This window comes from Neolamprologus multifasciatus, chromosome 18 (genome assembly GCF_963576455.1).
Source record: "Neolamprologus multifasciatus chromosome 18, fNeoMul1.2, whole genome shotgun sequence".
Classification (NCBI taxonomy): Eukaryota; Metazoa; Chordata; class Actinopteri; order Cichliformes; family Cichlidae; genus Neolamprologus; species Neolamprologus multifasciatus.
In genome coordinates, this window is record NC_140456.1 from 21,529,731 (window position 1) to 21,554,169 (window position 24,439).

Sequence of the window (24,439 nt, forward strand, 5' to 3'; positions counted from 1 at the left end):
CGATTTAAATTCTCATTTGTTCCTACGACTATTACGTTTTTTAAATATGCAATTTGTGTTTTTTTTTTGCTTTATGCGTTATGTGTGTTATTTATGCTGCTGACTACAAATCAAATGTCCCCTCAGAGATAATAAAGCTTGTCTTGATCTTGAAAGCCATCTCAACCTTAAGCACTGCATGTCATGCATGTTGCACAAACAGACCACCAGAGGACCTCAAACACATCACCTTAATGCAGATGCTGTTAATTTCCGCCTAAACTGAAGTAATTAATATAATTAATAGATTGATTTATTATTTTTTAAATTATTATTCCAGGTTTGTTCATGCATTTATGAAAACTATTTATTTTGTGAATTTGATCTGATTTAATGGATGTGCATTCGATAAATACGTCCCGTATACTTAAGGGGTCACACAGTATGGTTTATTTATTCTTTTTCCTTTAAATATGTGTCATTACGTTCAAGAAGGCAACAATAAAAAAGCCTCCAATTTCATCCAGTACACAATCACTGTATGCACACCTTCCCTTCACAAAATGCCATTATCTCTATAATACACTGTTTAATGCTGCTGATTGTGTGAAGTTTGGCCGTTTACTGGGTGGATGGATGGATGGATGGCTGGGATGGATGGGTGGAGGCGGTGCCCCTGCAGGCAGCAGACAGGCAGGCTGGGCAGCAAACAGACCGCAGAGAAACATCCAGCAAGGAGGGGACACCGTCAGAGACCAGGAGGAGGAGGGAGGGACCGACAGACACCGAAACAAACGGCGCTGACAATCCCGCACCGGTACCGTCGTGACAGCGGCTGTGGGCAGCACGGAGCGGCGTTGAGGGCCAGCGTTTTCATCCCCTGTATGTTCAGAAACAGGTGAGGGTAATGGCAGCACGGCGGAGGGTTACTGTGGTCGGTGGGGACGCTGTCAGTGAGTACCCCGCCCAGCTAACTAGCGGATGATGCCTCTCTCCCCTCGGCCTGTCTATAGCTAGTCAGCCAGTGAAATTAGTCAGCTTTGTATGAGCTCTGTCACTAACTAGCTGTTTGATGGTTTTGCCATAATCCGGAGGCTGGATCCAGGACCTATATAAAGCTAACAAGTAGCCTAAGCTTCTTATGCTGTTTGACTTGTGGCTTAGTGCCAGTGTTATTAGCTAGCCATCTCTCAGGCTAGCTTAGCGGTACTGCAGTGCGTGCGTGTGTTTGTGTGCCTGGCTGTGATTATCTGGAGTTTTATAAATGAAATCTCTCCGATCTCGACGACAGATAGCCATCAGTACACCAGAGGCTACATCACGACAGTCATATAACGTGCTGTTTTCTCCAGTGTAAACACAACCTCTGAGGCGGCACCTTCATGTTTTGACTTCAAACATCTGTTTTGCCTGGCTTTTTGTATGTTTTAGCGTGTTTAACACATTTACACAGACTGGCATTCAATGACCTTTGGGTTTTTCTTTTGGAAGACTTAATGCAAACCTGTAATCTCAGTCTTAAAATCTACTTTTTACAAGCTTCTGCATTTGTTTTCCCTGCTAAAAAAAAAATTAGCAGGGAAATTTGTTTCATGTTTCATCCTGAAGTCACAGTGCCTGGCGATGCATTAAAACTAATCCTACTATTTTATCCTCAGGAGGTGGACAGTGTTACCCAGAATCCAATTAATATAATATCCAAAGCAGTGAGATTTGTTCTTTTCAAAGAGAATGAATCTTCTTCTTTTGCCTGCTCCCTTTAGCAGCTCCTCTTCCTCCATCTCATCCTGTCGCCACCATCCTCCCCTATCACGCCTACTCTGCTTGTCTTCAATTACTATATCCATGACTACACTACATCCTGTAGTTTTCCTTTTTTCCTCCTTTGTCCGATATAGCCACGATCCCTCCTCTGCACATGTCCAAACCATCTCAGCCTTGCCTCTAACTTTGTCCATGGTTTTCACTCCCAACATTTTTTAATCATTTGTGTTTTGCTTTTTTTAATCCTGTAACTGGCAGCCCGTCGTCACAATGACAGCAGAGGAAACCATAAATGTGAAGGAGGTGGAGATCATCAAGGTGATCCTGGACTTTCTCAACTCCAGGAAGCTGCACATCAGCATGCTCGCTCTGGAGAAAGAGAGCGGCGTCATCAACGGGCTCTACTCAGACGACATGCTCTTCCTCAGGTAAGTGAACTCAGTGGTCACTCTGTACAGACTAGATACAGGTGTGTAAGAATTACTGTGAAGTAGGAGCAATGGGAAACTGTTCCAGTCAGTCCAGTAAGTTTAGTGTTTCTGATGGCATCTTCTATGGTGAGGATAGTGTAACACTGCACCTCCACACTGGATGTTTGAGTGCTGCTTTGGAAGTAAGCCAGTCTGCTGAATCTGAGTATTAAAATACATTTTAGTGGTTCACCAAATAGTGTCAAGTTTCTGTTATACGCTGTCATTTTGTTGTAGTAAACACAAGATATTCAAAAAACCCTCGCTCCCTTATGTTACTGTGAATCTTCTCATTCATAGGTCATATAAATATTTTGTTTCAGGCAACTGGTCCTCGACGGGCAGTGGGATGAGGTCCTGCAGTTCATTCAGCCTCTGGAGTGCATGGACAAGTTTGACAGAAAAAGGTGAGGCTGCCTATTCTTCTGTTGCAGCTTTTCACATATTCAGTTCATTTTACCTATTTGACACTTTGTCGCTGATAACTAAAACAAACAGGCGATGTAATGTTTTCCTAAGTGTATGTAAAAATAGTTAAAGGTCTAAATTTTGCCACCAGGTTTCGTTACATCATCCTCAAGCAGAAGTTTCTGGAGGCTCTATGTGTGAATAACGCCATGTCTGCAGAAGACGAGCCACAGCACGTAAGTCAGAAAACTAAAAACTGTCATCAAAACCTCCCAAACAAAACCTGAATTTCCAACCTTTATAACAGTCACGTGTTGTTAGGCTGTGAACAAGGTGGGCCACTGTCAAGATAAAAACAGGTGCAAACTGTTTGTAATGTGTATTGTTTGAAAAGGAAACAGCGGAAGTCTGCTTAAAAGCTCTCTGCTTATAAGTGGGTGGGTTATGTCTGTGGGTGTGTGTTTAATGGTGGCAGCACTGACATTTAAGGAGTGACTGATGGCCACACTGCGGTCAGAGATTATCTGGATTAAGCTCTTTATTTGCTCCTTTGATGAAGTTGTTTGCTGTTGTGGATAAAACACTTAACAAAGATCATCTGTCCACCTGTGACAGCTGATTATGACTGTTTTGTCCCTCCTTGTTCTGGATCGCGTACACCAATAGGACAGCGTTAGGAACAAGGATCAGGAACACATACTTTATAGGCTAATGCTACGGTGGTACAGTGGTTAGCACTGTTGCCCCACAGCAAGAATGTTCGGGGTTTGACTTCGCAGGCCGGGGGCTTTCTATGTGGCGTTTGCATGTTCACCCTGTGGTTGTGTGGGTACCTCGGCTTCCTCCAACATCATGTTTGGTTAATAGGTCGTAGTTACAAATGAGAACATGAATGGTGGTCTGTCTCGATGTGTTAACCCTGCAATGGACTGGCAGCCTGTCCAGTGAGTACCCCACGTTTTGCCCAGTGACAGCTGGGATAGACTAAACTCCCCCTGAATTGGGTAAAAGGAAAATAGATGGCTGGATTTCTTGGTAATAGATGGGTTATTACATGTACCAGACCAAAAGAGTCCAGACTTATTTAACTTTCAGAGCCTTTTTAAATGTTTTGCAGAAATAATATGTACATAATAAAATATCCACATTGTCATAAACTCCTGCTGAGGCTATAAAAGATTCATATGAGAGATGATTCTAATTTTTCTGTTAGTCCTGATTGCTAATAATTTGAAGTCAGACACACACTATTTTGTATAATCAGACAACCAGACTTGTGTGAAAACTCCATCTATCCTCTCAAATTAGGCTAGCTGTGAGTCTGCTGTAACATGATGTAGTTGTGGATGTTGCCTGTGATGCTTTGTCGGCGCCATCGTGTCCTGTTAAACTGGATTAGCTCACACTTCTTTGGACATCTGTGCATATCGTGTACTACTGAGCATGCTCACAGTTAATATTGTAGCTGGGGGTGGTGTGTATTACTTGTGTAACGGGCCTGATTGTGTGCTGGTGGTGATTTTTTCAGCGCGTGGCAGTGTGAGAGGGCAAAAACCAAAACAATAGTGTGCTCTTTGAGAGAAGCTTGATTCTGTTTTTTAGAGGGAATCGTCTCCTTGATCACCTGTTACATAAAAATATATATTTCATGTGTTTTCAGCTGGAGTTCACCATGCAGGAAGCTGTCAAATGCCTCCACGCCTTGGAGGAGTTCTGTCCGTCTAAAGACGACTACAGCAAGCTGTGTCTGCTCCTCACACTCCCTCGCCTCACAAATCATGCTGAGTTCAAGGCACGCAGTCTGCTGTTACAGAATAAGACTTGCATAATATCGAAGCAGCAGGAGGAAACTGTGTATGTGTTTTCTTTTGTGTCTCATTTCTCTGTTGGCGTCCCCTCAGGACTGGAACCCGAGCACGGCCAGAGTTCAGTGTTTCGAGGAGGCCTGCACCATGGTGGCCGAGTTCATCCCCGCAGACAGGAAGCTGAGTGAGGCTGGATTCAAGGCCAGCAGGGATCGACTATTTCAGCTGCTTCTCAAGGGAGTCCTCTATGAGTGCTGTGTCGAGTTCTGCCAGGTGTGAAACGCTAAAATTAAATGTAAAGACTGCGGCCTGAGTGAGTTTGTGCCTCTAACCGGTCTTTCTTGGACGCTTATGTGCAGAGCAAAGCGACGGGCGAGGAGATCACAGAGAGCGAGGTCCTCCTGGGTGTTGACATGCTGTGTGGTAACGGCTGTGACGACCTGGACCTGTCGCTGCTCTCCTGGATGCAGAACCTCGCCCAGACCGTCTTCTCCTGCGCCTTCGAACAGAAGCAGCTCAACATCCACATAGACCGCTTGGTCAAGCCTGCTAAGACCGGCTACTCTGATCTCCTCACCCCGCTCATCAGCAAACTGTCGCCATACCCCTCCTCCCCCCTTCGCCGCCCGCAGTCCGCTGACACCTACATGTCGCGCTCCTTGAACCCAGCGCTGGACGGGCTGTCCTACGGGCTCTCCGGCCAGGATAAGCGAGCGAGCGCCGGGGAAATAGCACCGGGTAAAGGGGTCTCTCCGATGTCCCACTCGTTTGCCAACTTTCACTACCCCGGAGCAGGAGGGCAGAGCTTGAGCAGGAGTCTCATGATGGAGAGCTCCGACTGCCACAGCATCTTTGAGGAATCCCCTGAAACGTAAGAGCTTAGATTTGGAGCTTAAACAGATTTCCTGTCTCTAAATCTTTTCCTAGAGATACAAAAAGGGAGCAAGATCCATTATTGATGTTGATTTATTTGATTGATTTTCTGGGGTTTGTGTTTTCTCGGTGAAGGTCGAGGACAGACACACCTGTGGATAAGATGATGGGCTCAGCTGGAGCCCAGAACACGCGTCCTGCCTCAGCTCCGGGCGAAGACGCTCCGTCAGCTGGTTCCGCTGACAGGAATGAGGTAAACATCAGCGACTTTTGCTTTTTGAACTTGTTAGGCCTGTTGCATGCGAACACATTTCCAAACAAGTGCTGTGTTTTATTAAGCTTCCCTAATTGTTTTCTTTCGTTAATGGGTGTTGCCTACAGTACCAGTTCCGATTAGTCTGTATTTGGTATTTTAGTCTTTCTTCACTTCTGATTGGCAGCCCAGGCTTTCTTATCTAGTGTGGATGAGAGTGCATTAAGGAAATCGTACATACACATTATGCTTTCTAAAGTCATCACTAGCTATTTAAACATTAATAATATGCTCTGTAACGATTGCTTTGTGTAACCAATGAGGCTAGTGGATCCAGGTCCTGATCCGGGGTCAGTGGAAACATGTGGCTCAAGAGCCTAGGAGCACAGCCACAAAAATGATTCATCAGTGCCCTCGTGTTGCCCGTAAACACATCGTGAACACAGTATCTGTGTCTGTCTGTCACATGGTTTCTATTCTGGGGCCTCTTGTGCAGCTCAGTGTGAAGCTGGTGCTTTCCTCTGCCTTCCCCATCACCTTGGAGACACACAAAGAGGCCAGAAACAGAAGCAGACTTTGGGACCTCTGTGATCTCACAGTCACGCCCCTGCCCTCTCTTCCTCTCTGTTCTCTGTCCCTTTTCCAAGCTGGCGCGATGCCAGCGTCTCTGTCCTCCCCCCCCCCTGGCATGCGGTAGGTCTGTTCCCATCAGATTGCGAGGACAGGAAGCAGAGGACAGAGGGGGGAAATGATCTATCCTCAGCTCCCTGTCTGACCCCTCCTTCCTCCGCTGATACCTGAACTGGCGCGGAGCAGGGGTCACATGATCGCACTTCTGCCTTCGAGCAGTGTTGAAGCTGCCTGGTGTGGCTTGGTTTGTGCAGCTTTTTCTTTTAAAGTGTTACATTAGAACAGTTTGCATTGTTTCTGCATGAGTTTGGATGTCCACTGTAGAGATGCATTATGTTGAATACAATGGAAAGTACATGTCAAAAAAAGTAATTTGTTTTTGGCTGAGATTACGACCCGGTTACTAGTTTTTAGATCAAACTGCTCTCGACAAGTTTTGTGATTTCATTTTTTTCTTTAAATTATTTTTTCTTTTTGCTGGTGTATTATTGTCACCTTACTGGGCGGGGGGCGTAATCACCCAAGTTTGTGAATACAGTAACTCAAGGATGAGGCGACGTAGGATTTTCAGATTCATACCCTAGAATCTCAGTGACCTTTTCAGTCAGAGGTCATGATTTCTGGAGCACATCGCTGCATAGTTTTCACAAATTCAGTATACTTGAGAAGGCAGACATCTGTGACATCAGCTGATCTACAAAACTGTGCAATTCACAGTGAAACAATCTGAATGGAAATCTGATTTCACATTGAACTGAACTTTTAAAATGAATGAAGCAGTAGAATAAAGTCACGGTTGATGAGTAGCTTCATCAAAGCCACCATCATCCTTCTATGTAAACTTCATTATGATGATCCTCTGCGACGGCAGGCCGGGTCAGGTCTGGTGGAAACACATTTTGATTTCATGGTTAGTTGCAACACCATGCCGCCTCTTTTACAGGTTGTCCCTTCAATTGTGTGCAACATGATGCAGCTCAATAAAAAGAAAGGTATAAGATATAAAGTATAAATAATGTGCTTCTAATATTAAATATTTATGCTTCATTCCCAGCTTCGTGACTCAACAGAGAAGTATGAGGAGTTTTATCGCCAGCGCCTCCGCGTGCAGCAGCACCTGGAGCAGAAGCAGCAGCAGAGGCAGATGTACCAGCAGATGTTGCTGGAGGGAGGGGTCCAGCAGGATCCCCCGCCCAGCGACATGCAGCACAGCCTCACAGAGAAGTTCCTCAACAGGTACGGACGCAGCAAACGAAATGACTTAAATGCTCTTTGCAAGATGAGGAATGTGCGTTCTCTGTTTGCACATTCAGCCAGAGGTGTGGTTCACACAAAGAAACAAAAGCAGGCTCATAGACATGGGCGGGTGGCGTCTACTTCAGCACTATAATCATGCTGTTTACAAGATCTTTTATTTGTTGAAACTCATCCTTTCATCCTTTCATTCACATAAACTTTCTTATTCTAAAGTTCCGTCCTGCTTCTTTGTATCAAGTCAGCTGAGTCAGCTAAACTGCTGACGCAGCCTCCGCAGATAACGGCCTGATTTTCAGGGCTTTCTGTTGGGTTTTTGGATATTCAGGCCGAGACTTCCTGTGTAGTCTGCCGGTCATTGTTTTCAAATGTGGATAAAGTGATAAAAGTTATTAAAGCAGATTCTCCATTAAGCATTAGTCAAGTTTGAATTTGAGCAAACGCAGTCTGCCTTTAGCTCGACTTTATGCCTGCACATGACCAAAACCTTCAAATGTTATTGGTCATTAGAGCCTAACAGATGATAAATGGAAACCAGAAAGCTTCCAATACTAAACATTTTGCTTGCTTGCAGATTCTTCTTATTCATATACAGATATCTGTCTGTAGACTGCATAACCAAAGCATTTTAAAAACGGAATTCTTGTTATTTCTTGTTATATGCAGTTGATTTATTCATTTAATCTCATCCAGCAGCTATATATATATATATATATATATATATATATATATATATATATATATATATATATATATAGCCCTGCAGACCCAACCCTGCCCGTAAACACGTGAAGGGTTGGGTTGTACCAACAGTGCAATGCAGTAGCTTAAACTGGGGAGAATGGACCAGATCCCCAAAATGAGACTTCATCTCACCGTTCGGGGAAATATGGTACAGACAGCTGTTCAGTCGTATGGCGCACTTGTCATGGTAGTTGTGGGACAGTTTGCTGAAGTGAAGCCTGCATGACATTGACTGTCGTATAACAGCAGAGGAGCAGCTGTCAGAAAAGGTTAACATATTAAGGCTCTAAAAATGACGAGTCCCATGTGGATTCGCTTGCATGGCACACCCCCTCCTGTCTATACTGCACCATCTGCTCTAATCAGCTACAACATAACACATGGGACCACCACCTCATGTGTGTTTGTGTTGTACACAATATTAGACCCAGATTCCTCTCAAAACTGCAGTAGCATTATGTTATATGTATAGTTTTACTGTATGTCCTCTAACCACAAAACCACTTCAGTTAGCTTCAGCTCAGTGATTAAAAATGAGGTGACAAAATAGTTTGTTTTTTTCTTCTAGCGGGACAAAAGCTCTTTGATTTGCCCTCAGAGACATCCTCCCCATCCTCCCTCTCCCAGTCTACGTAGCACTCTACATTATTCACAAGGCTAGCTGTGAATAATTACATTAATATTTGAGTTTTCCTTTGTCATCTTCCCTTTGTAGTTCTAACCAGGCTGTCGGCCTGCAGGTACAAGTGTTTAGTAGAAAGAGGAAAACAAGTTGCCTCTTTGGAGACAGAACTCGTCTGTTTGGTTGTTGCAGGTCCATCCAGAAGCTGGAAGAGCTCAACGTGGGGATGGAGAATTTGGGAGAAGAGGTAAAGTCTCTGACGCAGCAGTGTAATGGCAACGGGAACACGCCCGCCTCCGAGGACAATAACAACCCTCCGTCTGTAACCCCCGAGCAGAGCCGGACCCGAGGGGGAGGGGTGCTCAGCAGCACCCCGCAACGCACCGTAGGGGGTCGGCCTGTGCCGCCTCCAAATGAGTCCCCTGTCGTCACAATGAGGTTTGTGTGAGTTTGCTTTTGTTTGTTATTGTTTTTTAAACCTGCTTGTTGAAATACTGACCCCTGTTTTTTGTTTGTTTGTTTTTTACAGTGGGCAAAAACCAAAAGGAGGCCAACAAGGTGACTCTCCAGGCTCTTTATCCCGAATTAAAGAGGTAGGGACGGCCACACACACACACACACACACACACACACACACACACACACACACACACACACACACACACACACACACACACACACACACACACACACACACGGTGACAGCAGAATGACAGCCGTCACTAGAAATAACAGTTATGACAGACCTGGTGTTAATAATCAGTTGCAGGTTGTTACTCAGGTGTTACCCTTAGTTTAGTTCTGACCTTGTGTGGTGTGATTTTAAAGTTCAGCACATTCTCTGTTGTTTACATTGTACTTTAAAATGATCCAGTGTAATGCTAATTTGGCTAAGCGGATTATAACAGTTTTATCTGAATGGCAGTGATGTCACAGCAGTATGCATGTCATAGGGTAGAGAAGATCAGGTGAGATTACGGTGCTGTAATCTCATTGCTAATGTGTGTTTTTCGTATATGCCGTGTTTTCAGGGTGACAAACCAAAAAGCCTGTTTGTACCGGTGCATTCTTTGGAAGACACTCAGGCTATTCGAGCCGTTGCCTTTCACCCGTCTGGAGCGCTGTACGCTGTGGGCTCCAACTCCAAAACGTTACGCGTGTGCGCTTATCCAGAGACGCTCGACACGAGGTAACAAAAATCAAAAAACAGAACACATTACAGCTAATTCAGGGTCAGATTGCTATAAAACACAAACTGTAGATACACAGTGAATGTTAAATGTTAACAGATTTTTGTTTAGTATGATCCATCACATCTGTTAAAATCCATCTTTTTGTTTCTGATCCTTTAAAATATGAGTGAAAAGTAGACTTTTTAGTACCTTTTAATGACCACATAACAGCCAGCAATTAGATGCGCAATACACATTTTCCCCTAGCGACTGGTGGTTGCCATGTGGTCACTGATCTGTCAGTTAGCTTATAAACTTCACTTCCATATTAGTTAAAGTTAGTGTGTAAATAGTTGGAAAGTTCAAACCAGTAACTGTTTATTTTCATCTCTGCATACAGTAGCTGACCACCTTTTCCTCTCCTCAGTGGTTCAAGTCCAACAAAGCAGCCGGTGGTTCGCTTTAAGAGGAACAAACACCACAAAGGGTCCATCTACTGTGTGGCCTGGAGCCACTGTGGGCAGCTGCTGGCTACAGGCTCCAATGACAAATATGTCAAAGTGCTGCCTTTCAGCGCAGAGACGTGCAACGCCACAGGTAAGCGTCCTCAGCGTGAATGTGTGGTGGTCGTCCCGTTTGTGGCATTGCCAGTGTTCTCATTTATTTTTGTGCATCCTAGGCCCAGACCTGGAGTTTAGCATGCATGACGGTACCATAAGAGACCTGGCCTTCATGGAGGGGCCTGAAAGTGGAGGAGCCATCTTGATCAGTGCCGGGGCCGGAGACTGTAACATCTACACCACAGACTGCCAGAGAGGACAGGGTCTGCATGCCCTCAGTGGACATACAGGTAACTGCTCCATCCCTCCATCTGTCCAGCACAAATCAAAGTGGAAGTCAACGAGAGTAAGGATGATGCTGAAAGTGGACAATGTGTAATCTCTCTTCAGGACACATCCTGTCTCTGTACACGTGGGGCGGCTGGATGATCGCTTCCGGCTCTCAAGATAAGACGGTGCGTTTCTGGGACCTCAGAGTGCCCAGCTGTGTGCGGGTAGTGGGAACTGCTTTCCATGGCTCAGGTTTGGCTCGCATCATGTGTTTCACCTCTTAATATAGCAAGTGTTTGGGAATTGTGAGCCAAGATACCAGAAATAGTAAATGTTATCATTGGTTCTGTTGTTCTCGATTTGAAAATGACAGTTCATACAACTACACCCCTTCTTTATTACACAGGGAGTCCAGTTGCCTCAGTCGCAGTTGATCCTAGTGGCCGTCTCCTAGCAACAGGACAGGAAGATAGCGCATGCATGCTGTATGACATCAGAGGAGGACGCATCGTCCAGGTGTACCGGCCGCACGCCAGTGACGTTCGGTCCGTTAGGTTTTCCCCCGGAGCGCACTACCTGCTCACTGGTTCCTATGACACAAAGGTCGTGGTCACCAACCTCCAAGGTATGTCTACCTTCAGAGCGCATACAGTGGTTGCATCTGGATACGATGTGGTATAGCTACAATAGTTAAAACATCTGTAACAGCACTTAATTCAATAGAATCACTTCAAACAGAGTTTAAAAATGTTTCATTAAAAAGCCACTCTTGTTGGATCACTAACATCTGGGGAAAAAAAACTATCTTTTGAGTCTTAATAATCATAATTGTAGTAATAATAATAATGATAATGATGATGATGATAAGTATGCCTGTTTTATAGAAGGTTTCCCCACCTCCTTTAAATAAAATATAAATTAAAAGGATGATTGTGAGATTGGCTCCAGGTCTGCCACTAGAGCGGACTGAGTTACATCATAGGTACATCACATTTGGACGTGTCCAAGTTTTAACCATTGAGCTGTAGATTCGAGGTGAAGTTGGAAGAATATGGAGGTAATACTCCTTTATCATTATTCCATTCACTTTGTGCAATGTCCCAACATTAAACAACCCAGAGCAGGATGCTACCACCAGCATGTTTGACAGCTGGTACAGTGTTCTTAGGGTTGAACGCCTCCAAATATACTGCACCTCTTGTCACTGTGGCCAAATAACAATCTTTGTCTCGTGTGACGGTAAAGAATTTGGTTTGTCCATGTGGGCAGCTAGTTAAGATGTCGCAGATCCTTTAACACATATTAAAAGATTTAAGAGTGTATGTATATATTTGAGGCCACATGTTAGAGAAAATCCAGAATCCACACCCTTAGCACGTGTCTGATGGTTTTCTGCCTCCTCCTCCGTCTCTCTAGGTGACCTGACCAAACAGCTGCCTCTGACCGTGGTGGGAGAACACGGTGACAAAGTGATCCAGTGCCGATGGCACACACAAGACCTGTCCTTCCTTTCATCCTCTGCTGATCGCACTGTCACACTTTGGACACACAATCCATAACACACACACACTTGTATGCGCACACACACACACATACACACACACAGAGCCAGTTGTTTCTATCTGACACATTCCCCTAAAATATTACTGCTCCTCTGCATTGTAAACACTGACCCACCCTTACACACACAGACACACACACTCTCGTAGGTACACAAACTGGTGAACAAGCCTTTCCTTCCTGTCTGTAGTAAAGCAAATGGGACTCACACCTGGGACACATCAAAAGCACACTTGTTGCATGTTCTCCTTTCTTGATCACCACACTGAGGAGTAAAACTGCAGGATTCTTCGTCGTTCTTTGTCCTGTAATTCGCCCTGCGTTTTTGCTCTCTGCTCACACCAATCAGTTGCTGCATGTTCTTTTTCCTAAAGGGATGAGTAGGAGAGACAGGACAGGAGTGCTTTGTTCATGATGGTGCCTTCCTTGAGTTCTCAGTTTCCATAACAAAAACAAAACAAACAAACAAAAAAAAGTCCTTTTTTTAAGATCAAATTTTGTTAAGTCATTTTGAGAATCGTACATTCCTCTTTTTGCATATCATTATTTTTACAGCTGGTGAGATGCTGCTATTGTTTAAGAAAGACAAAAATTTGATGTAAAATGTAGTTTTTCCAGTGTTTCAGTAGTGAGCTTTTCCTCTCAGGAGGCCGAATCTATGGAAGTCAGGCTATCTTGTGCTTCCCCGTGGGGTGTCTAACATTACTGTATGCACTGTATTACTGCAGCTCCAACTGTGTAAACGAGCTAGTGTGTTTAAATTTAAAATCAGTGTTTGTTTTTTTTCTTCTTTTTTTTTGCGCTGATGCTGTTCCGGTGTCTTTGCAGTGGCTTGCTCGTTACTATGTTAGTATCAAAGGGAAGTACAGCATGTGATTATTGGTTGGGCGCCCTTGCATTCAGTTTGGATTTGGCTGTGCTCAAAAGCTTTGGCTTGTCTACTGCTGTGTGTGTGTAATATCAGTAGATGGCAGTCTTTTCCCCAAACAAGGGTCTGACCGTATGCACAATGGAATCTGGATGGAAGCACGGGTGTTTTGATATTTATTTAGAACCCGTGTTTGGGGCATATGCATATTATTTTATTTTTTATTTTAACCTGCGCACTTTGTCCTTTTAACATCATCTTCTAATATTGACTTACTTGCAGAGATGCATATTTAAGTTTATATGTTAATGTATAGTATATATTATTTTAACAACGAAGGCCAAACTAATACGTACATAGATGTATTTATTTCAGTTGTGTTCATGTATGTACAGTTAGTTTTTGAAATGCTAGTGGCTCTTGTATTAAGCCTTGTTTTTAAAAGTGACAGATGAGTTCAAGCTAACTGAAGTCTGACTGCTGGTACGTTCAATAAAGTGTCTTTTACACAAACTTTGTATTTTGTTTTTTGCTTTTCTTCTTTGGATTAAATACTTGATGCTGAACATTTTAAAACAAGTCATGATGGCTACATGAACAGACATGTTTTATTCCTCTGAACTCACTCATAATATTTAGTACAAAAGGGTAAGAGACACAGACTGTACATGGGTTAAATCCATACTTTATCAGTTTGCTCATATTAGCTTTTGTAAGTGCCTCCTGTGCGACTTCAGGAACTTAACTCAAACAAAAACCTCATACAAACAAAAACCCTTTTCAGACACACACTCTTCTCAATGAGATTCATAAAGCACCATGGTCACTTTTTCATGAAAAGTTTCCACAGAAATCAGAACAGATCACACCTTCAAACATTTACATTTTACTTTCAACATGGCACAACTCAGAAACTCCATGAAATCACATCAAACAGACACGCACAAGACACGCACACTGCCATGTATGCCATATCTGTAAAGGGCTGTAATACATGAAAAGAGTGATTTAAAACACCACTATGAGTATACCTCTACTACTTCATAGCAGTGGGACGGCAGTTCATGGGACAAGAACAATAAATACAAACATACCTGCAGTGGTGTATTTAAAAATACACAGGGTGAAGTGAGAGTATGCAGCAGTACAGAATTATTAAAAACAATTATTAAAAAAACACTTTTGTCCCCAATGCTACTCTGAGTTCATCTTTGTACAAGCTGTGCGAAAAGTCCTTGTTAATCTGAGTTCCCCCGCCCCCCCACACTGTCAACTGCATACAGTGCTGATAATGCTATGTGTTGTCCTAAAGGACAAGGAAGTGATCACTGGTCCATCACAATACTGTCCACACCTTCATTAAACAAAAGACCTCACAGTCCCTTTAGTGCTTTGTTTAGTTGGAGCTTGGTCTAGATGCAGCGTTTCCAGCAGAAGGCAGGGTGACGCGTTGTTCGTCCATTCGTTTGGCCTGCGACCGCATGATGAGGCTGAAGAAGTCCTCATCTGGTACGGTGGGCCCTCGGACTGGAGGAGGGGGAGGAGCACACCGCTGGTCATCCAAACGAGAGCCCTGGAAGGGATACGGTGAAAGCAAAGAGTATGACTTTGATGTCCGAGTAACAGGATGTTTATAATCTTGTTTCTAACTTTTTTTTTTGTAATATACTTTGCTCCTTTGTGCAGCTGATCTCTTGCAAGGTAATAAGAATCCTGCCTCCTGACCTCTGGCTACAACAAACAGACATCACTCCTCTACTTATGTTACACCGGCTTCCTGTTACCTTCAGCATCCACTTCAAAAACATCATTCTTGTATAGGATGGGTGCCACTGTTGGGACTCTTTAACTACACAATTATTTTAAATAGGAGCTAAAATATTTGTTTGTACCAGTGTTTGAATATCAAGTGTGCCCACCCAGCACTATATAAATGTGTATTAGGAAACTATTCAGTAAACTATGCTCTTTCTGTTACCTGGCACTTGACAAGCATATCAAAGAAGTCATCATCAGGCTCAGCGCTGTCAGCGTTGGCCATCAGGTGGCTGAGCACAGCCTGGTTGCTGTTTTGGTTGAGCCTGAGTCCTGGCAGGCTCCCCCCTGCTGCTGATGACTCCTCTAAGCGCCTGCCCTGAGCGCCTGACACATTGGCAGACTCTGACATGGCTACAAATTAAAATAAATAAGTACGCAAATTATAAATTATTTTAACAGTGGTTATATTTTTTGTGTGGGTAGATTGCATAGACCTACATTTCCTGATGGTCCTGGGAGGCGACTCTGGGCCGCTGTTTAGCGATAACCTGCTGCCTCGGTCCTGTATCGAACATCGCTGGTCATCCATGCGGTTGCTCTGGAATCGACTCAGCAGGTCAAAGAAACCGTCGTCTCCGAGCATGTCGGGGCTGAGTCGCTGGAAAACAAAAACAAACAACTTGAAAAAATAAATAAAAATAAAACAGCAAAAGTTGTTGTTTTCTGTGCTCTCTCTGAGTGATCTTCAAATGAATTCCCCAGGTCTGCGTACTTTTTGTGGTCCCTGTGCAGGTGGCTGACTGGTATCCAGGGTATTGCTGGTGTCCTGGAGGACCTTACTGGAGCCGCCAGACTTGTACTTCTTCCCTCGCAGACGGCCAACAAAGAAGAGCTTGGAGGAGCTCTTAGCAAGGGAAGGCTTGGACTGTTTGGTCAAGATGTCGCTGTTCCACTTTTGACCCTTCAGCACAGAAATGGATCACAATCATCACAAGTTCAATAGCAAAGGGTGATGTAACAAGAAGCACTTCTTGTAGATGAGGTGTGAGCAGAGCGGTACAGTGGAGCAGTTCTTACATTTACTTTGTCTGGAGTGAGCTTCACCAGCTCCAGGTTCTCCATGCTGTGCCGTTTGCTCATCCTGGGCCTGGCTCCTGTAAAACAATAACAATGTTACGTAATCTACACATTCAAAGCATCTGAAATATTATAGCAAGGGGCATAGGGAAGGTTACACAGTTTTTACCGTGCAGGCTGTAGTCGATATCCTTATTTTCGGAAACAGTGGAGGTATTTGTGCTGTAGCTCAAACCCAAAAGTGTCTGGAGATCAGATACATTCATACGAGCTGTCAGCTCCCCGCTTCTGTCTCCAGTCTGAAAACAACAACAACAAAAAAACAGAAGGAACAAACCAACTGTTAATTTGACTGCTGAAGGATTTCTGTATCTGTTCTTAACAAGTTTGCTTTGAGTACTTCTGAAATGCTTTGCTGTGAAGATAGTCTGAGCAGTTCATACCTCTCTGCAGATCTCCAGGTGTTTCTCAGCAAAGTGCATGGCTTGGTCATGGTTTCCCAGTGCAGTGTAGGCATTTCCAAGACTCCAGCATGCACGGCCCTCACCAATCCTACAGAATGAAAGCATACATAAGCAAATACTATTTAACTGTGGCATAGTTACGTCAAAAGAAGCATCATAAAACCTTGTGTTTGCAGCTGTACCTGTCATTGAGGTCTTGAGCTATGATGAGATGTTTGAGGTGATAGTCTATGGCTCTCTCATAGTCCTGCAGAAGTGTGTAGGTGTTGCCAAGACTGTAGCAGGCCTGAGCTTCCACGGCTCGGTCCTTTAACTGCCTCGCCAACTGCAGTGTCTTCCTAACAAGCAATCAGACAAGATGCTTCAAACAATGCACACTGGCTTTATGTTTTCTTCATACAATACAGGCCTGCTTTCCCAGAAGGAGCTCATAGGAACATAATATGATGCATAAATACAATGATAGAATTTTAGATATTGCCACTATTGTGTAAGGAAAAGTGTCTAAAAATGTTACAGTTATTTGATAATTCAATTTCCTCTTTTTTGGGGGGGACATGAGACAATCATGGTGACAATGTAGGATCAAGCGATTAAGGATCCAGTCACACAGGCCTAGAGAAAAAATGCGGCCAACAACAACAAACATTAATACACATATGTAGGTGTGGCTTACTTGTAATGTTCAGCTGCCACTTCAAATTCCCCCAAAAAGATATACGCATTCCCCAAGTTGCAGTAAGCCCGCCTCTCTGCTGATCGATCCCCAAACTCCTTAGCAATGAGCAAACGCTGAAACAGAAACACTGAATTTTAACATTGTATTTAAAATGGCGTAATAAGTAACTTACTAAAAGAAAACATCATCATGGATGCTTGTGAACTCTTTACCCAAAGTCACTTTTCAGAGTTCACCCTCACCTGTTCATGAGAAGCTACGGCTTTGTGAAAGTTTCCCAGCAGGTAGTGTGTGTTGCCAAGGTTGCCATAAGTTCGACCCTGAGCAGCTCGATCTCCAAGCTCCTTCACTATCGCCAAGTTTGCCCTGACAATGCATATGCAATCAAACGGTCACCCAGCAGCTCGCTTTGTAATACACTGGATACTTGACACAACAGTCAAAGTAACAGAACTTGTTATTTCTAATGTTAAATGACTCTGATTAAATCACACGCTCTCCTTCTTACTCATAGTACTCTGCTGCTTTCCTCAGTGCCATCATGACATCTTCTGGAAAATCTCCGGGCTCAGCTCCACTCCAGCAGATACTTTTGCCTTTGGCATGGTACACATTCCCAAAATTATAGAGTGCCCTCGCTTGCCCCACCTAACCGGAAACATGAGTGGTGAAGATCACTTTCTTCTGAAACTCTCAAATACATGAATACAAATATCTGACTTTTATTCTTTATCGCTTATTTTCTCGAATTCGTTGCCTCACCTTGTCATTCATGTCTCTGGCTATGTCCAAGTGCCTCTGACAGCAAACCACAGCCTCATCGAACCGACCCAGCACCTTCAATGTGTTGCCGAGGTTACCGCTGGCTTTGGCCTCTCCGACCAGGTCGCCAATTGTCCTGAACAAGACACGTCACGCTGTTAATAAATAAACATTGTGCTGCACTCAGCAGGGCCTTTTACAGAGCTGTTTCTCATGTGTCCAACCTCGTCAAGGTGAGATCGTGCCTGTGGAACTCCAAGGCCTTCGCATAGTCATGCAGGTGGAAGTAGGCATTTCCAAGCTGGCTGTAGATGGCACTGAGCACCTGGAGGTCCTCTGTGCCCACTTGGATGGCAGCTTCAAAAAAGGAGACGCCTGCTTTGTAGTCACCCACCTTACAAAGGCGCTCACCCTCCAGCGCCAGCTCCAGGCAGGACACCTCCATCCTAAAGCAGAGAGGAGCACAGTCTGGACTTCTCTTCTTCAAAAACATTAAACTCTAAAATCTCCTCGTCCTCTAATCGACAGCCAAATGGCTCAGTTCACGACTGAAAAACAAAACGTCCTTTGAAGCAAAGGCTTTCAGCAAGTGGGAATGTTTAGCCACTTCCTTCCATCTACAGAAAACAATAGAGCTTGTTTATTATAGTAGATCTCACATCCTTTTGACCTACCCCAGAAAGCAAAGCAGGTTCCTTTTCCAATCTTCTGAACCAAAACTGAACCTTTGATATTCAGTATTTGTAATGTTTGCTGCTGTTGCTTTAGAACTTTAAACACCTTATAACAGATCGTTTAAAAGATCTGGGCTGACAAAGATAAAAAAAAAAAAAAAAATTCTTAAATTTCCTAAAATATTGCTTGTGAAATCAAAATGTTTGATTCCCAGCAACCCACACTGGACATCTGTATACTTCTTCAAAAGAAATAAAATCAAAACACCCAATAAATTTGTTTTTGAAGTACAGCAAATACATGAATGTCTGTAACAAACACTCATGGGGTTTAAATGTTTTATGCCAGATGAAAAGAGTGTCAGTCAGTGGCTGTGAAGGCAAATTTAGTGGCATATTTGTGCTTAGCAAAAACTGTCAGATAAACCAACTTTGTTTTTCAGGAAACTGTACTGTTAGTGACATACTGGCTTAACAAAAAAATCTATTCAGTTTGTATAACAAGATTTCCTCCTGTAACCACCCTATGGTTATCTGAAAGCTCGCAAAAACAGACCCAGAAATGACGCAAAAACACCAAACAGCTTGTCTCACCATTCAGCTAGGCTATAATTTGAGAACAAAGGCAAACATGGTGTAAGAACAATAAAGTTCAATCGAGCTCAGCTCAGCGGCCTTAGGCCTTATATTAAAGAGCTTACTTTGTGTTTACTGCCACGTTAACACTATATCATTTAATACTAGCTGAGGCAAATGCTAGCCTACCTGCTGGCTTTTTGTGTCTTACAACAACAGCAGCACATGGAACATCTGAGAGGCATCTACTGAGGTATCCACTGGAAAAACCTCCAGGCTGCAGCTCCTTCTCTTTCTCCGAAGCATGGAGAGATTACCTTAGACCAACTTCGTGTTGAAAAGATTTTTTTCTCTCTTTTAAATACAAAAATGCCCTAAAAACTAAACTGCATTCGTCCTAGGTAATATCAAAACCATAATTCATCTGACGTCACAGAGATAATTTAGCATCACGCACTGGAAAACCGTCAAGGAGACGCGTGTGATGTTGTCACAGCATTAACTTCCAATGCCTGCCAGCAAGGAAACTGCTCTATCAGCGTTTTCTCGGCTAATCTGCTTGTCTTTCGTCCAAGCCCCGCTCTCCTGGTGACCTGGTCACCTGAGATTACGGCTGTAGAGTATGCACCTGACAGATTACAAAGCCGGTGAGTGCTGTACAGATTGATTAGATCTGTCAGACAAACAGAGTCTGTAGTGACGTGTAATGGAATTAGGGATGCACTGATGAACGGGTGAAATTCTGTGCTGATACCAGTGTTTAAAATAACAATTTCACCACTACCAAGTAAAAATGTTTATTTTGTTTTTTAATATCTATTCCCCTTTTTGTTCCAAGCACACAAATAAAATCTGTATCTGCACAATGTCTTATTTGCTGATTAACCAATGGCAGTCAAACAAAGCTGTTTGTTCAATATATCTAGCCAGTACACCCTCTTACTCTTTCTGTTACCTGGCACTTGTTACCTCCACCCTCTTACCAAACACACGCCTAAGCTATCTAAATAAAATGGACACGCATGTGGACATAAACACAGGGAGCATTGATGAATATTTCAGGGCTTGTTTAAATATTGAAGCTGGCGGGCGCAGGTCTTTATGTGGTTGCAGGTCACATCTGCTGCCCGAGCGCTTTACCTGGGAATGTTAGGACAGCTGCAAGATGCTCCCCCTTTTTTAAAAAAAAAAAAAAAACCTTACCTGCCTTAGTCAACAAAGTCCCAGACCACAGTGTGAAATGATTCCTCCAGTCTATCATTTAACTTAAGCTTCAATACTAAACATAGCGTCACTTCTTCAACTGGGTACGTGAAACATCTTACATTACAAATATTTCAATGACTATAAATAGCATTGCTCCTCTTAGGCATCAACAAAACACTTCACCAACACTCCATCTGAAACTAGAGACTGGGAAAGCAATCACACTTTCTACACTCTAACTACACTTTAGTGAAAAGACAAAAGTCCTACCTGTAGCGGACATGAAAGGACTGCTCCTCAGCACGCGTGCTAACCACTGAGCCACCTCTATCCATTGAAGTGCATAATATGAGGGAAAATCCCAGTTTCGTTCCCGAAAAAATGGTTGCGTTTAGCACCAAGACTCTGAGAGGAAAAAAAAACAAACTAAAAAACTCTTCGGTGAACCAAATGGTCACCCAATGTGTTAGAGTCTGCAGCAGTCCCTCTGCTGAATGTTGACAGGGGAAGGTAAACCCACGACTGTTAAAGCTGCAGAATCCTGAGCGTCAGTCCACACAGCTGCTTTCGTGTAATGTGTGTTTTGCGTCACTGGCCCTCAATCGCTTGTTAGCGGCCCTCTGTGAAGAGAACACAAGATGCTGCATGTGAAGCCTCTTTCTGGCTGCACGGTGCCATGGCAACACCAACCAAACAGCAGCGTGAACAAGCGGGGTAAGCAAGAAGCGGGAGAGTGGGGCGGAAATGAATGCACGGGGCCAGCCAAACTGTCAATCTTCTAGGATGGACGGGGACTTCACCCCGGCTTGGAGAGGTTGTGTGCTCCACAGGTATAGCAAAGCAAGAGGAAAAAATATCTACAGTGTGTGTGAATGGAAATCATGGCCTAGGAAGTAGCCGAAAAGAAAGAAAAAGCAACCAGAACCCTGCTGCATGATTGGTTTAAAAAACAAACAAACAAACAAACAAACAAAAAAAACTCACCCAAAAAACAAGGTAAACTGAAAATCTGGGAAAAAGCAGAGAGACTTGCTGCATGTACGCTACCTCCACCAAAGGAAAGGACAGCAATAAGCATGCTACATGGAAAGTAGAGACTGCTTCAAGTAAAAATCTAAACCAGCTATTACCTAATTTCAGCATGAGGTCATTCTTGCCACACCCATTAGCTCCCCAAGTTTAAACCGTCAGCCCCGCCCCTGAACGCACACACACACACACACACACACACACACACACACACACACACACACACACACACACACACACACACAACCACAATATGGGAAATGGGGCAGGCCAGTTATTTACAAACTGGGTTACATCTTTATATTAAATAGCAACTCAATTACAAGACAGACATGCAGTAGGTGGCCTATCTCTATTAAATTGGCAGCTGAAGCCATAATGAGTGATTATTTGTTTCCAACAGAGCATTTGTTCAGCTACATCAAAGATAAGCTGGCTCAAATTAAAAACCCCAAAATGAAGAAGTGATCAGGATGGTAGTAACAACTGAGAATGGTCATGATTATAATTAGATTACGTGATTGATGAGTACTATTAAACAGTCAATGAAACATTATATTATATTAGGTAATATTGCTTACTAAGTTTACAAATCCATACATAACAAGGAAGCCAATATTCACAAAAACCTAATATCAGGAACTTTGATTAATAAACTGTTCCTCTTGTTAAGTATTAGAGTTAATCATTAAACCCACAGCAGCGCAAACAGGTGCTTTGATAACAAGAAACATTTCCCATCACTTCAATTCAATTTTCAATTGAGATTAAAGACAAAAATCTCTAAGGCGCAATGCAGTAAAACTGAAAATAATCTATGCTGCACATACAGTGCTTAACAAACATATCCAACCACCACCCAATGGAAGGTTAATGCCACACTGCCCTTAATTAAATTGTTAGTTACCAAAACATTTTTATATTTCTGTTATATTAAATCCACTATTATGTGCAAAGCCTTTTTTTTAAGCTTTTCTAGCTAAAATGTAATTTTTGTTATTATTCGAGAATATTCAAATTTACCATTTTGCAAAAAAACTGAATAAAATAGTGAAGGACAATAATTATACATAATTCTTTATTAAGATGACAGGTTTCAGTTATTTACTTAAAATCCCGAATAGCAAATTAGTTATTGTGGTTGAATGTTACGTTGGATTACTTTCTGACTTCTCAGACAAGTCAGAACTCTAATCTGAGTGTACAATTGCAAATTTTGTTTGTTTGTTATTTGTCTACTAAATAACAACATAATAACATTATAATTTTTAGTTTTAAAAGTTTTTGAGAGATTTCAATATTTTACAGTTTTTAATGACAGTTGAATAACAGCAAATCTCTCAAACTCTGCCCTGTAACCTGCATGTTGTATGTGTATACACACACATATACATACATACATATATACACACACACACACACACACACATATATATATATATATATATATATATATATATATATATATATATAGTTGGTGGAGTCAACCATTTGACAATCCTGTTATTCCTGCCGCTCTGTAAATGGCTGTAAATGGTTGTGACTAATGCCCAGAGCTTTGGGAGCTTTGCCGTACATGTTCCTGCATATTAATATAATGATTGACTGTTGTGTGCCAACATCCTTGCAGCTTTTTCCAACACCGTATGCCATCTGGGTGTGTTTCTGAGAACTCTGTCTGGCTCATAAAACTACAGTGTGCATGAACAAAAGTGAAACAGAGAAAAGTTACTGATGCATAAAGGTCCAAAGAAAGAAAAATAAAGATGCCGTTTTTAATGACAGCTTCATGGGAGCTAATCGCCGACTCCTTTTTGAGTCACAAACAAGAACATGATTTCATCCTTAACACACAACACATGTGAGCTATTTTTTGTGTTTTGATGCTCTAAAATGACTATTGCCTCTGACAACAAAACCTAAATATGGAAGCACCACTTCGCATCACACCATGAGGCAGCAAAAAAACCCCACACCAAAACAAAAGTTAAGTACTGGGATACTGACCGGTAATTCTTCCACACAGGAACAGGAAATCTGGGAAGCCTGGAAGAAACAATGTTACAACCATAAATAACCTCAAAGTTCATAAGCATGTGTTGCAATGCTGGCTATTCAATTTTTTTTATATATTAAAACATGGCTTAATACAGACTACATTAAATATTGAATTCCATATTCTTGATGACATGCACACAGCTACACCTACCTAAAGGATAGACTAAATAAACAAAAAGCTGGTTGCACTTGTTACAGTTAAGTGCACCTAATATGCTGGCAACTAGGTATATATTGTATACACCGTATAGTAATAACAATACAATCAGATGTAGAGGTATACAAGACTGTGCGTTTGAGTGCATGCTCTCATGACCATTGCTACACTAACATGAGTGCAACTACAGTAAGAAATGAATTATGTACGATAAAAGTGGTCATAATCATGCTATATAAACCATCTGCACAAGTATAACACTTGTTAGCAATACACTATAGCCTATACCAAACAATATACTATATAACAAACAGTAAATCTATGCCCTACACTACACTGATAGTGACAATTCATCTATAGCATTTTAATATCAGCTCCAGTGATAACTACTTTAAAGTGAAGAAATGACTTCGCATTATGGACACCACTGTCAGGGCTGTGGTGTCCCAAATGAGTTCATCTTACGGCTGTCTCTTTAGCTTTATTCATAACCAGTTAATTCATTCACACATCTCCACCAACATCCAGCCGATGACTAGCACCATTAGCCTGTTAGCTGCTAAACTTACGTTAGGCGATCCAGCTCGAACAAAGGTGACTTGTCTTCACTTCTTTTCTTTAGTGTCTCACGAGTTTAAAAACATGGGTGCGTTTACGTGGAGAAAAAAAAGTGGACGCCTGTAATATAACAATAAGGTGTACTATATTCAGCCTACGGCTACATTATCCTCCAACTTCGGTAAAAAACTTCGTTTCAACTTCGATAA

The 24,439-nt window shown here is 42.6% G+C and overlaps 2 protein-coding genes across 5 annotated transcripts; one reads left to right on the forward strand and one right to left on the reverse strand.

The window, feature by feature from the left end:
- Window positions 1–638: 638 nt before the first annotated feature.
- Window positions 639–13,745, forward strand: wdr47a (WD repeat domain 47a). Of its 2 annotated transcripts, none has more exons than XM_085139380.1 (17): window positions 639–877; window positions 2,002–2,171; window positions 2,537–2,620; window positions 2,773–2,857; window positions 4,282–4,413; window positions 4,523–4,699; window positions 4,786–5,297; window positions 5,435–5,552; window positions 7,237–7,418; window positions 8,995–9,240; window positions 9,332–9,395; window positions 9,834–9,991; window positions 10,402–10,571; window positions 10,654–10,824; window positions 10,925–11,056; window positions 11,211–11,429; window positions 12,221–13,745. In XM_085139380.1, exons 2-17 carry the CDS (start codon window positions 2,014–2,016, stop codon window positions 12,361–12,363), a joined length of 2,751 nt encoding a protein of 916 aa, XP_084995506.1. In that variant the 5' UTR covers window positions 639–877; window positions 2,002–2,013; the 3' UTR covers window positions 12,364–13,745. The 2 variants fall into 2 exon arrangements, with proteins under 2 accessions (XP_084995506.1, XP_084995507.1); XM_085139381.1 differs by lacking the exon at window positions 639–877 and adding an exon at window positions 884–1,104.
- gpsm2 (G protein signaling modulator 2) lies at window positions 13,139–24,414 on the reverse strand. 3 transcript variants are annotated; one of them, XM_085139383.1, is made up of 16 exons: window positions 24,242–24,414; window positions 23,465–23,503; window positions 20,699–21,048; window positions 18,197–18,418; window positions 17,973–18,108; window positions 17,719–17,858; window positions 17,453–17,576; window positions 17,208–17,323; window positions 16,714–16,869; window positions 16,511–16,619; window positions 16,237–16,366; window positions 16,068–16,144; window positions 15,763–15,951; window positions 15,489–15,648; window positions 15,211–15,401; window positions 13,139–14,805 (listed from the first exon to the last, which is right to left on the reverse strand). In XM_085139383.1, exons 3-16 carry the CDS (start codon window positions 20,761–20,763, stop codon window positions 14,629–14,631), a joined length of 1,992 nt encoding a protein of 663 aa, XP_084995509.1. In that variant the 5' UTR covers window positions 20,764–21,048; window positions 23,465–23,503; window positions 24,242–24,414; the 3' UTR covers window positions 13,139–14,628. The 3 variants fall into 3 exon arrangements, with proteins under 3 accessions (XP_084995509.1, XP_084995511.1, XP_084995510.1); XM_085139385.1 differs by lacking the exon at window positions 20,699–21,048 and having other exon boundaries at window positions 24,242–24,413; XM_085139384.1 differs by lacking the exons at window positions 20,699–21,048; window positions 23,465–23,503; window positions 24,242–24,414 and adding an exon at window positions 19,412–20,148.
- Window positions 24,415–24,439: the final 25 nt, after the last annotated feature.

What these genes read in the sequence shown, in the direction of transcription:
- wdr47a (XM_085139380.1), top strand. Translation starts at nt 2,014, where the DNA reads ATGACAGCAGAGGAAACCATAAATGTGAAGGAGGTGGAGATCATCAAG. An exon ending in GCTGTGTCGAGTTCTGCCAG is followed by an intron (nt 4,700 to 4,785) that starts GTGTGAAACGCT and finishes GCTTATGTGCAG; the next exon opens with AGCAAAGCGACGGGCGAGGA. An exon ending in TCCCCTGTCGTCACAATGAG is followed by an intron (nt 9,241 to 9,331) that starts GTTTGTGTGAGT and finishes TGTTTTTTACAG; the next exon opens with TGGGCAAAAACCAAAAGGAG.
- gpsm2 (XM_085139383.1), bottom strand. Translation starts at nt 20,763, where the DNA reads ATGGATAGAGGTGGCTCAGTGGTTAGCACGCGTGCTGAGGAGCAGTCC. An exon ending in CACGATCTCACCTTGACGAG is followed by an intron (nt 18,109 to 18,196) that starts GTTGGACACATG and finishes TGTCTTGTTCAG; the next exon opens with GACAATTGGCGACCTGGTCG. An exon ending in CTGCACAGGGACCACAAAAA is followed by an intron (nt 15,649 to 15,762) that starts GTACGCAGACCT and finishes TTTGTTTTCCAG; the next exon opens with CGACTCAGCCCCGACATGCT.